The 13,079-nt window shown below is 46.8% G+C and overlaps 1 protein-coding gene across 6 annotated transcripts in view; it reads right to left on the bottom strand.

The window, feature by feature from the left end:
• TNK2 (tyrosine kinase non receptor 2) overlaps positions 1-13,079 on the bottom strand; it is a 101,872-nt gene that overhangs the window by 48,608 nt on the left and 40,185 nt on the right. Inside the window, exon 1 of one of the 6 annotated variants that reach the window (XM_081007391.1) lies at positions 11,373-12,045. The exons of 4 other annotated variants lie outside the window; for them this stretch is intronic. In XM_081007391.1, coding sequence (XP_080863517.1) covers positions 11,373-11,621 — 249 coding nt within the window. In that variant the 5' untranslated portion in view covers positions 11,622-12,045. Of the gene's footprint in view, positions 1-11,372; positions 12,046-13,079 lie in introns of those variants that run through there. One more of the 6 variants, XM_081007392.1, reaches the window with a different exon arrangement.

The raw sequence follows: 13,079 nt of genomic DNA, 5'->3' as shown, positions 1-13,079 counted from the left end.
ATCCAAATTGCAGCCTAAGGCAACCTAGCAAGCTCATGGCGATAAAGATACTGTATCTCAGATCTATAACCAGATCTCTTAGTCACTAGAGACACTGGCTCACAAATACGCTTACATAACACACACACAAATGCTAACATTAACCATCGGCTGCCAAGTTTGCTTGTATTCCTCTTCCCTCCCCATTGCTCTTTCCTTTCATGCCGTGTCTTTTTAGAGTGCGAGCCTCAGGGTAGGGGCTGCTACTCGTACAAATACATAAGCCATTGTTGGAGCCTTTCCGGCTGAAGAGTAGGAGGATAAATGTTTTGAATAAACAGCATAAATAAATATAGAAATGATTCTTAGTAACTTTTTTGAAAATAAAAAAATGGGGAGAAGGGGGAAATAATTCTTAGGGGACACCAAATGATTCAGCGCCTCTGGACTCTTCCTCCCAAAACAAATCCTATTGATCCCAACGGTCCTCTCTCAACTTCTGTGGAGAGGCGGGTGGCAAGGCCTTTTCACTCGCAGCGCGTCACCTCTGGGACGGCCCCCACCCATTTTCCAGGCCTTGTTTTTGAGGACCTTTATTTGTCAAACTTATATTCTGCCTTTCCCTCCATGGCGCTCAAGGAAGCTCACACGGTTCTCCCTCTCCCCATTTCATCCTCACAGCAACCTTGCAAGGGAGACCATTTCTACATGCTGCCCCTCCCAGACCTCCAAGCTTCCCATGGGGTTTGACGGTGCCCGCTGCTGCCCCCAAACCGACCCCTGATCAAATCAATCCATAAGAAAACCTGCTGGGTTTTGTGTCTTGAAAACAGACGAAAACACGAAGGACTAGTATCTTGAGGGTGAAAGACCTCCCCAGAAAAGAGTGTTTGCACGTAGTGTTTGAGGGATGCCTCATCCCATGCCCACAACAGCCGGGCTTTCTAAAGCAGCCGGGGGTACCCTCTTTGGCACAAACCCTGGCACACACACAGAGACGGCTTGTACCTGGGTCCAAGGTGAAGAAAACTGGTCGGAAGCTGCCAGAGACGCTGCAATTCCAGCAAATGCAGGTGGCATCTCAAATGAAAGTGACAGCGAAGAGTTGCAGGCAGAGGAGCTCGAATCGGACCCTCTCTTCCTGCCTGTTTTTGCACCCAGAACTGCCATGCCTTGCTGGTGCCCGGAGGTGACGCCACATCCTGTGGGCTCCGTTGCCCTGCCCAGATTTCTCCTCCGCACCATTAAAAGTTTCAGTGTTTGCAGGCATTTTAAAATGACAGATTTCTCCGCTTGGAAAACAACAAGTATTCCACATGTATATATTGAAATAAAATTTAAAAAAGGTCTTATATATATATAATAAATGTTCATCAATGTACCAAGCAAACACGTACATAAATATATAAACCGCATGTCTGAAGCAGCACAGGAAAACAGCCCTGAAACCATTTTGACTCCCAAACTGATCAAATGATTTCTCTGCAAGGTCAAGGAAAATGGAAAGGCCTCCCCATTGTCTTTTCCTTCACAAATCCTGTCTTAAGGGTATGCCTGTGTATGAATAGGGTGTGAGCCTGTGACCTGGCTCAGGAACTAAGTATTTATCACGACAAAAGACTGGCCAGGCTCCCCAGGGTATCCAATCAAATGAGCATTAACAGGTAACCTGTCAGACAGGAGGTAAACAACGCACTCAGATTTCTGCTGTAGACCGCCCTTTCTGTGATGTAGGTATGATGTTTCTGGGAGGTGGTCTTGGACTCCAGGGGGGGCAATTTAAAATGTCTATATAAGGGCGGACACACCTTGGTTCGGGGTCTTCCTCCTTTCCTGCGTGTGAGGGGAGCACCCTGTTGCAACAGATCAATAAAGATCAGGCTTACCAGCTGCTTTGCTTCTCAATATTCTCTGGTTGGCCTCTGTTATTTTCTCCTACCAATAGGGAACCCACTTAAGGACTCTATATGGGCTCTTGTGTCCCCCATAAGGGAATAAGGGCAGATTTTCGTTTATTACAGAGTCTATCTCCTCCACACCCCCTTTCAAATTGTTCTAGATCGTCACACTCGTTTGTGCGAGCAAACGTGTGGTGACAGTGTCTGCACAACGTCCTGGAATTAAAAACATTGCACGCTGTCACAGTAAATAAATCTGAGGCTTCTTTTCACACCGTCTGCACAAGAATGACATCTCTGAGCATGTGCAGAGTTCCTGGCTGCTGAGGAACCACAATACATGCTGCCGCACAGCACATATTTGGAATTTGCCAAAAAAAGGACATAGAATCATAGAGTTGAAAGGGACCCTGAGGGTCATCCAGCCCAACCCCCTGCAATGCAGGAATCTCGAACCCACAACCCTGAGATGAAGTGTCTCACGCTCTGCCAACCGAGCCACCAGAGTTCTCCTAAAAACGTATTGCTGAATAACTGAAGAAATAAAATAAATAATTCTTATGAAGCTCTTCACCAGCTCAAATGACAGTAATTTTGTGCCGTGCTAAAATATTGGTTTCCTAGCCATTTCCTGACTGAGGCTATCAATGAGGTGCTATTTATAAGGAAACATTAGCATCTTCACAGCCAAACAGCGACCGAAGTAACAGAGCAAAAAAATATGGTTAATGTTCAATCAAAATTATGGTTTTTGTTGTTATATTTGGAAATTCAATAAATTGTTATTTAAAAAAATGTGGTGAATTTGAGCAGCGAATGGTTGCCATCCCACCCTGAAGGAGGGGATTATTGTCAGTTTAGGACGAGAAGGCGGCCCTTCGAGAAAGCCCCTTCCCCACCCGATATTGTTCCCCACAGAACCCCACAAGTCTACCTCATATTATAATACACTTTTATAATAAATGCAGGTCTATCATAAGCCCTGTATTCCCCCAAAGGAGCCTGCCTGGGCTTTGAGATTTTCTGAGAAGGCCCATTTCTCACTCCTGCGGTGGGGGGCAGACGGACGCCAAGGGCCTCAAAAATGACAGCTCTTTAAGAAACTGCTGGCAAAACCTTTACTCTTATAGCGAGAACACAAGTTCACAGCACACACAATGCAAAGCGCAACAGCTTTTGCAACAAAATGTATTTATGTGAAGGCCAGGCAGTGAATTAAAGCTATGTCAGCAAATGTCAGCACTTATGCTAGAAGTGAAATGTATCTAAATGAGTTTTGGTTAACAACAGCTAGTTTTCTTCCTTGAATGAGTTAATGAGAAAGGTTTCTATGTATGATTGGAGGAAATTTTAACGCTTTGTGTAAGAAACCTGTAAGTAAACGCCCCCCCCCCCCCCCCGGGCAATGGGATGGGGTTCAGCCTTTGTGGAAGTGATCCCGCTGAACTTATTGGTTTGCAAAGTAATAAAATCATTGGACTCTATCTCTTCCTGGCTCCTGAGTTTTTTTGGCAAGACCCAGGAACTACAGTGGTACCTTGGTTTAAGTACTCAATTCGTTCCGGAGGTCCGTTCTTAACCTGAAATTGTTCTTAACCTGAAGCACCACTTTAGCTAATGGGGCCTCCTGCTGCCGCTGTGCCGCCGGAGCACAATTTCTGTTCTCATCCTGAAGCAAAGTTCTTAACCTGAAGCACTATTTCTGGGTTAGCGGAGTCTGTAACCTGAAGCGTATGTAACCTGAGGTGCCACTGTATGGGCTTTTTTTGCCTGCAACACTGCCACCTTCACAGACACTTTTGGTGAGGACACAAGACAGGGCCTTCTTGGTGGCTGCTCCTAGACAGTGGAACTCCCTTCCACAGCCTCTGCAAAAGCGGAGCCTCAAAAGACTTGGGCAAGAGTCATTTTGCCCTCACTGCTTTGCTCTCGCCAACCAGCCAGCAAAGACATTTATTGTTCCAACAGCCCTTTGGTGGCAAACTGGCTGCTGCGAGAGGGTTTTCTAGGGGCGCTCTTCTTCGTGTGTGTTTTAAAAATGAATCTAAGTCATTCCGGCACTGCTTTCAATAGGTTCGTTTAATTGTTTTCAATTGGTTGTTGTTTGTTTTCAGATGCATCCGCGTTAATGTACGTCGTGAGCCGCCTTGCATGGACAAAGGCAGGGCACAAGCGAGACAAATCAATGGGTGTAGATACATTTTGATGGCAAGCTAATAATAATAATAATAATAATAATAATAATAATAATGTATGTATACCCCGCCCATCTGGCTGGGTCCCCCCAGCCACTCTGGGCAGCTTCCAACAAAACACTAAAATACAATAACCTATTAAACATGAAAAGCTTCCCTAAACAGGGCTGCCTTCTAAAAGTTTGGTGGTTATTTTTCTCTTTGACATCTGGTGGGAGGGTGTCGCAGTAATGTTTACTGCAGGACATTTCCCGCATAGTTTGCCGTGGAAAAGCAGCATGTAGATAGAGTTAAACTGGACTCGGGTAAACGGGCGTTGCGAGGTTTTGCAAAAGGCAGCGGAACCTGTTTGGCTGAAGGTGACAGCAGGACGCGAGAAAGGCGTGCATTTGAGAGCTGGAAATAGGGAGGCAAGCTAAGAGCACACAAATGCTGAAACTGCTTTATCAAGGCCCCTGATCACGTGTTTTACAGATGTCCAAGTGAGCACACTGAGCATCGCTTTGCAGACTTCTCTCCCAATGCACACAGAAGGTTGGAGGGAAGAGGGGATCTGTGCAACGATGCTTCTGTGCACATACCTCTCCCTGCCAACACTTTCTGCATTTGCACAATCCATGCTTATGCCTTGTTTCCTTATAAGTAGCTCATCGTCCCATGGCTGTACCTTGCAAAAACCCAGCGGCCTTTTCCTTTTTACGCACTGATCATCTTCACAGCCAAACATTGACCGAAGAAACAGATCATAAAACTGAATACAGTGGTACCTCGGGTTAAGAACTGAATTCGTTCTGGAGGTCCGTTCTTAACCTGAAACTGTTCTTAACCTGAAGCACCACTTTAGCTAATGGGGCCTCCTGCTGCCGCTGCACAATTTCTGTTCTCATCCTGAAGCAAAGTTCTTAACCCGAGGTACTATTTCTGGGTTAGCGCAGCCTGTAACCTGAAGCGTCTGTAACCTGAGGTACCACTGTATAATAATAATAATAATAATAATAATAATAATAATAATAATAATAGTACCCTGCCTATCAGACTGGGCAGCTGTCCTGGGCAGCTTCCCCAAAACTGAAAAACATAGTAAGGCAATCCTATCAGATGCACAGAAAATCCAAAGAGAGATTTTGCGGAACCCAGCTTCAATTCAGCAGGTGAGATCGGGTTTTCACAAGTGTGTCTGGGTTTGCCAAAGTGTGGGTGAGCCCTGACTGCCCTGCTGAATTCAGCAGGACTTGCGTTCAAGCAAACATGTGCAGGATTGAGCTGGGCGCATTTGAATGATCCACCTGCACACAGAAAACTAGCTCTTCAAGGTGACGACAAGGCTTGCCTCCTCCCTGACATTCTCTGTTTCTGTTGGCAGGGAGCTCCTTTTGGACCAAATCCTTTTGCGTGCCTTATTGGCAAAAGTCCACAGGCACACCCCACATTTAAAGCGCTGTTACCCCCACTTTAACATGTGTGGCTTCCCCTCCTGAAGCATCCTGGGGGTTGTAGTTGGTTAAGAGTCACCTGACACCTCTCAGCGATCATAAGAAACTACAGGTGTGGGTCAAAACATTTGGGGAGATACCCATTTGGGGAAGACTGCTCTAATGAGTTTAAAATTGGGTCAGTGATTCCCCAAAAACTCCAGGATGAATGAATGTGGACTGTGCTGTTCCAGAAACATGCTATAAGTACAACAAATACATTTTCCTTCTCTTGGTTAGCATCTCCTTTTTACAGGACTCGCCGTTATGGGATCTCCACTGTGCTCTGCTCTGTCATCTGGGCTCTGCCATCTGGGCTTGATCTGCAAGCAGAGCAACAAAGCTACTCCCTCCGTTCTTGGCTCGCTGTCCAATCGCTGGTAAACTGCCCTCCCAGTTAAACATCTGGCCCCGATTTCAGGGAAAAGCAACAACAATGGCATTTGTTTGGCTTTCCGATCCCAGCTGTGCTCACTTGCTCTGCTGGAGTGAAGAGCCCTTCTAAGCCGGAGACCAAGGACCTATTCACACAAGGAGGGTGCAGAGGTTATTCTGGGATGGAGTGCATGTTGACTCAGAAGTCAATCCCATTGCACTCAATGGGAGCGATGCCAACTCCCTGGTTTAAATGTACAGCCTCAATTTACGATGGGATGGCTATGAAGGATTTGCTCACAAATTTATTGACAGCTGCACAAATTGTAATACAGTGGTACCTCGGTTTAGGAACTTAATCCATTCCGGAAGTCCGTTCTTAAACCAAAACCGTTCTTAAACCGAGGCGCGCTTTCCCCAATGAGGCCTCCCGCCGCCGGTGCCCTTCCATCGTTCGGCTTCCATTCGCAGATCGAGGTAAAGTTCGCAAACCGGACACCTACTTCCGGTTTTGCAGAGTTCGTAAACCAAATAATTTGTTAACAGGGCTGTTCGTAAACCGAGGTACCACTGTAGCTGGGAAGTGGAAGGGGCAAGCAGAATATAAAATGGAAGAATGGTATAAAAAGGTGTGGGGTATAGCTATTAATGATAAATTAACATGTGCCATTAAGGTAAGATGGGGAATATGCAGGAGAAATGATTTTGAGGAGATAGGGAGGGTGTTTGTAGAATTTGTACTGTTAAAATGGAAAGGGGTCAAACTATCGCAAGAGGTGTTGAAATTTTGGGAGCTTGGATAGTTACAATGGAATGGTCTTGGTGGTGGGGTGCACATTTTTTCCCTTATTTATTTATGATTGTTACTTTGTTTGTTACCATTTTTTTATGGTTGTTACTTTGTTTAGTAGTGGCAGCAGCAGTATAATAATGATGATGATGATGATGTACAGCCTAAGCCGGTTGCAGCAAACATAACTGGAGAGTCATTGGGGCAAAGACAAGAGCTGCAAACACACCACAAGAACATGAGAGAATTTGTAAGTCTGCTGGATCCGGCCAATGGCCCATCTAGTCCATCATCCTGTTCTCACAGAGGCCAACCAAGATGTCTGCAGGAAACCTGCAAGGATTCGAGCACAAGAGCTCAAACAGCCTCTTCTCCACTTGGCCGGATAGGAGAAAGAGACCCAATTCAGCTGCAGAGACATTTCCCCTGTGAACCTTCTGGCTGCCTTCGGTTCCCGTTCCACCTCTTTCCACGGCACCTTTGGGGAGGCAAACACCCAGCTGCACGCTTACCTGGGACTCCAATTGCGCTAAAGATTATACAAGCGCCGTTTTACAAGCCCCTGCGAAAGGACTTACTGTACAACCATGAGGATCAGACCATAAGGCATATATCTCCGGCTACCTTTCGTGAACATCCGTTGAAAGACCTACATTGGCTCCCAGTACGTTTCCGAGCACAATTCAAAGTGTTGGTGTTGACCTTTAAAGCCCTAAACGGCCTCAGTCCTGTATACCTGAAGGAGCGTCTCCACCATCGTTCTACCTGGACTCTGAGGTCCAGCTCCGAGGGCCTTCTGGCGGTTCCCTCACTGCGAGAAGCCAAGTTACAGGGAACCAGGCAGAGGGCCTTCACGGTAGTGGCGCCCTCCCTGTGGAACGCCCTCCCACCAGATGTCAAAGAGAACAACAACTACCAGACTTCTATGAGACACCTGAAGGCAGCCCTGTTTAGGGAAGCTTTTAATGTTTGATGTATTACAGTATTTTAATATTTTTTTGGAAGCCGCCCAGAGTGGCTGGGGAAGCCCAGTCAGATGGGCGGGGTATAAATAATAAATTATTATTATTATTATTTGATTGTGCGACGGCATCAAAGCAAGTGCTGCCATACAGCGCAGTTCCTCCTTGAATTGTAGAATTGGAAGGGACCACAGGGGTCATCCGGTCCACCCCCCAGGAATGCAAGAATATTTTGCCAATGTGGGGTTCAAACCCACGACCATGAGGTTAAGAGTCTCATGCTCTGCCGCCCAGAAATGGAAACAAGAGGAGATGCCGACGAAAGAAGAATGGCAGACAAAATTAATGGACTGCGCCGAATTGGACAAAATGACAGGAAGGATTCGAAACCTGCAGGACCAGAAATTTACAGAAGATTGGAAGAAATATACGAACTATTTGAAGAGCAACTGTAACCAACAAATTACGCTAGTAGGACTACAAGAAGCTGTGCAAAGAGAAATCTATGAAGCGTTGCAAATTAGAGAAAGAACAGTGATATTAGTTATGAATTAAAGGTAATTATTTAGAGATTAGATTGGAAAAATTTCAGATGAGATTGATGGAAGTCAAAAAAAATGTATAAGATGTCAAAATATGTTTAATTACTGCTGAAAATGATATGCTGAAAATTAATAAAAAATTATATATAGAGAGAGCGTCTCATGCTCTGCCAACTGAGCTATCCCAGTGGCATAACTTTCCATACTGCAAAAATAATTGGGGGGGGGGTGCCAGCCCAAGTGCCACAAACCCACTTTGACGGCAGGACCTGAATTTGCAAGCATGTTCTTGAATCCCACCTGAAAATAGCGATTGTCCTCAGATGCCTCTAGTCTAGCGAAAAGGAGGATATGAAGGAAAAGCACAAAACCACAAAAGCAACAACTTGTGTGTTTGCAATCTACTGGGCCTCCCACAGCCACGCCAATTCTTCTCTGCCCCATTCCCTGCCTTCCTAGCTCGCCTTTCCCAAGAAGCTCCCTGCTTCCCCAGACAAGAGTGGGGTGGGGAAGGAGAGTCTGCCTTGGTATTCCTGGGCTGCAGCCACTTCAAGCTGCCACAATACAGATCCTCTGTGGCGCAGGCCGGGCTAAAAATATTTGGGGCTGCGTCCAGTGGGAGAAAGTGGACGTCCCTTTTGCAAGAAGGGTGGGGAGGAAGGGGAAAGAGAGAGTTCCAGTTTCTGGACAAGAAGCATCCAAGTTTGGAGACTATTTGAGAGGCAGCACGGTGCAATTGGGACAGGGCTGGAGACCCGGGTTCAAATCCTTACTCAGCCAGGAAGCTGACTGAGACACCTGGAGACAGTCCCTGCCTCTCAGCCTAATGTACCTCACAGGGTTATTGTGAGGATAAAAACGAGAGGAGAAGTATGCAGGCCACCTTAAACTCCTTGGAGTTGTTTCTGCATTGCAGCGGGTTGGACTAGATGACCCATGGGGTCCCAACTTTTAAAATAAATTGATTTTAAGATGCTGTGTTACATTTATTGTTGTTAGCCGCTCTGAGCCCGGCTTCGGCTGGGGAGGACAGGATATAAATAAATTATTATTATTATTATTATTATTATTATTATTATTATTATTATTAACTCTACAATTCTATGATTCTTTGTTTCGCAATTTGATCCTTTCACATGGTGTTGTTCTGTGGCATTTTATGCATCGTGTGTTGCTGTTATTTCTATTGATTATCGTTTAGTAACTTAGTTGGTCTGTAAGGTGCTACTGGACAATTTTTTTATTTTTTAATTTATTTCGACTGCGTCAGACCAACACGGCTACCTACCTGAATCTAATTATTTCTTGTAATTATTAAGAAAGGATTTCTGTTCAGTTATTATCTCGCGGTATTTAATTGTATAGTGTGCTGTTCTAATGTATTATTGAATATTACTTTATTTGATACGAGTTGTTCATTCTTAAGTTATGTTTTTATTATGAATTCTTTGTACTGAGTCAGATGGTTATACCGTGTGTGAACTTTGTTGCTTCTCCAGTTTGCAAACTGCCTTGTGTATAGCAATATGGAAAGGCGATAGACAAATCAAAAGTGAAACGAAATGAGAATGGGATACAAATGTAATAATAATAAAATAGTAATCCTGTCTGGCCCTGTTCAAAGTACGCAAACTTCCCCTGGACTCCTTATCCCTGTAGAATTATTATCATAAATTGCACAGCTTACACAAAGTTGCAACGTGGCAGCTACTGTTTTGGAGTAATGAAACTGCTTTATCCTGAGTCCAACCATTGGTCCATCTATTGTGATATTGTCTACACTGGCCGGCAGCATCTCTCTAAGGTTCTCAAAACGGGATATCCTCCAGAGCCTTCTGCATGCAAAGTTGATATTATTATTATTATTATTATTATTATTATTATTATTATTATTTTATGCCACCCATCTGACTGTTCCACCACTGATATACAGCGAGAAAACGTCTCCATCCCTCTCTCTGACAGTCTGTGACAGGTAGCAGTGGCTAAGATAGAGTGCAGTCCAGGACATGTCTACTCAGAAGTAAAGCCCAGTGATTTCAATCAGACTTACTCCCAAGTAAGTGTCTATAGGACCAGAGGCTGCAATCCTATGTACACCTTCCTGGAAGTAAGCCCAGCTGAAATCAGTGGGAGTTGCTTCTGAGTAGACATGCAAAAACTTGTACTGAGCTAACGCTCTGGATTTGAATCACGCCGCTCCAAAATCCACATTATGGCACTAAGGACAGTGCCCTGGCTTTGCAGGGTTGTAGGAAAGATCTCAGCCAATGTATGTGGAGCATTCTGCGCACTCAAAAGCGCCATGTACAGGCTAACTACGTAATCCTTTAGCTTGCGTTCACACAGAGGTGTCTTTCCCTCAGGGAAAGCCTGTTTAGGGTTACAGTTTTGAAATCTGCTTCTCACAGCACAAACAACAGAGAAGAAAGTTTAGAAGCTGGCATGCAGCAAAAGGGAACCCCTTTTTGCCAACAAAATTCAGAAGAGCAAAAAGCTGGAACCTGGAAAGGAAGGACTGCGATGAGCCGCCACGTCTGTGTTGATGTCACACAAATTAGGACCACTGTCCCCCCCCCCCCCAACGCTGCATGGATGGGAAATTTTCCTGTGAGTTTACGGTTGAGAAAGGATTTAAAAGCCGGGTCCCTTTTGTCCAGATTCTGACACTGCGCCACTGCTGCAGGGTTTATGCAACGTGCTGTGCCAGAGACATGTGAGGATGCACAGACCCAGGTTGGTTTTGTTTGCACCAGTCCCTACATCAGTCTCTAGCCCTACGCGGAAGGTGCTTTCTCATGAGGATCCCTAGACCAGGGGTGGCTACCTTTTGGGGCCCCTGGTGTTGCTGAACTCCAGCTCCTGCCATCCCAGAATATTGGCCCTGCTGCCTGCTGGAAGGCCGCAAGTTCCCTACCCACCCTCCTACCCCAAAGTAAAGCAGGACTATCCTTGCTTCAGTTTCCCAGAGATGGACCTTCGTAACCCAGACCACAGCGGGGTGTGGAGGAACGGCGTCTACAGAGCAAGCAGCTAAAGAGGTGGCTCTAGTAAGCCAGCCAGGCTGCGTGCTCGCAGCAGGGGAAGACCAACGCCGAAAGGGAGAGGAGGCAGGGGATTTCCTCGTTGCAAACGGGTCTGCGCGCATCATTCTCTTACCGTGTACATGTGGAAGCGGGCCAGGAATGGGAAGGAGCGCCGCAGAGCCTCAAAGCGCCGCATCTCTGCTACCCAGAGAGGATGCTCTCTGACAGCCTTCCTCCTCTCTTGATATGACCAACGCACCTTTGGGAAAGGGACCCACAACAAGAGGATCCTTGCACTGTCAGTGGCTAGCAAAAGTCCCCAAAACCACCAGAGTTGCAGCACAACCCAACCAAGGCTGACTCCATTGGAGGGCAAAGGCATCCATCAATCCAGGTTCCTCAAAATGCTTCGGGGAACACTTGTATGCGCCCAAGGAGAAATCTGAAGGTTTTCTGTGGATGGCGGAGATTGATGCAGTCCCAGGCAGTCAATTTCAGAGGCGTCTGACCTTTTGGGGGGAGGCATCCTCCAAGCTGCCTTGGTGTCTCCCCAGGAAAAACCAAGCGGAGACTTCAGCAAGGGTCGTAGGTGTCAAAACTGCCTGTGCCGGCCTGCCTGAAATCTCCATGCTCAGCTTCTGATGCTAAGAAGAGGCAGCAAACCAGCTCAGGCTCCAACTTCCCAGCATCCGAAAGTTATCCGAATCCTGACAGGTCTGGGATCTGGGTTCCTCTGGGCAGCCGGGGCAGGAGAGACCTTGTTGTGCAGCTCTCCACAACAGGACACTGTTGAGTCTGGTGCGCGCTGCGCCAGCAATCGCGCATGCTTGTTTTCTTTCTCCTCTCCTCCCCTTTCCTCCTCTCTGGCCGGTCCCAAGGGAATCTCTCCCTCGCCTGCCCGCTAGCCTGGAACAGAGACTCTATGGTATTCGCAGGGAACGCAGTTTGACCGGCTGCCAAGAGGTCAGCTTTAACTGTGGGCTGGAGAGGCAATTTCCTGTGGGCCTCTGCCTGGGATTTCAAATCGCTTCTCAGGCTCTCCTCCAGCCGTCTGGCTCAGACCTTGCTGGCAGACCTGGCTGGCCAGGGAGCATCCTGGGGTACCCAGGTTTCCCAGCAACATTATCACAGAATTGCGGAGATGCCAGGGACCCCCAAGGGACATCTAGTCCAACCCCCTACAATGCAGGAATCACAGCTAAAGAATCCCTGGCAGATGGTTATCCAAGCTGTTTAAAAACATCCAATGATGGAGAGTCCAACACTTTTCGAGGGTGTCTGCTCCACAGTCAGACAGCTCTCACCATCTGAAAGTTCTTCCTTATGTTTAGTCAGAATCTCCTTTCTCGTTTCTGAATCTGTCAGTTTGAGTCCTGTCATCTGGAGCAGGAGAAAACAAGCTTGCTCCCTTTTCCATGTGACTGCCCTTCCACAGAGCCTAGGGCTTGCCGATCAGAAGGTTGGCGGTTCGAATCCCCGTGACAGGGTGAGCTCCCGTTGCTCGGTCCCTGCTCCTGCCAACGTAGCAGTTCGAAAGGACGTCAAAGTGCAAGTAGATAAATAGGTACCACTCTGGCGGGAAGGTAAACGGCGTTTCCGTGCGCTGCTCTGGTTTGCCAGAAGCGGCTTAGTCACGCTGGCCACATGACCCGGAAGCTGTATGCCGGCTCCCTCAGCCAATAAAGTGAGATGAGCGCCGCAACCCCAGAGTCGGTCACGACTGGACTTAACTGTCATGGGTCCCTTTACCTTTACCTATCATATCTTCAAATACAGTGGACGCTTGGGTTGCGAACATGATCCATGCGGGATGCACGTTCGCAACCCGCAGCGGTGCGTC

This window comes from Podarcis pityusensis, assembly GCF_964106645.2.
Source record: "Podarcis pityusensis genome assembly, chromosome: 5".
Taxonomy (NCBI): domain Eukaryota; kingdom Metazoa; phylum Chordata; class Lepidosauria; order Squamata; family Lacertidae; genus Podarcis; species Podarcis pityusensis.
Note: the sequence above shows the minus strand (reverse complement) of the source record. Positions and strands in the feature narration are given on the sequence as shown.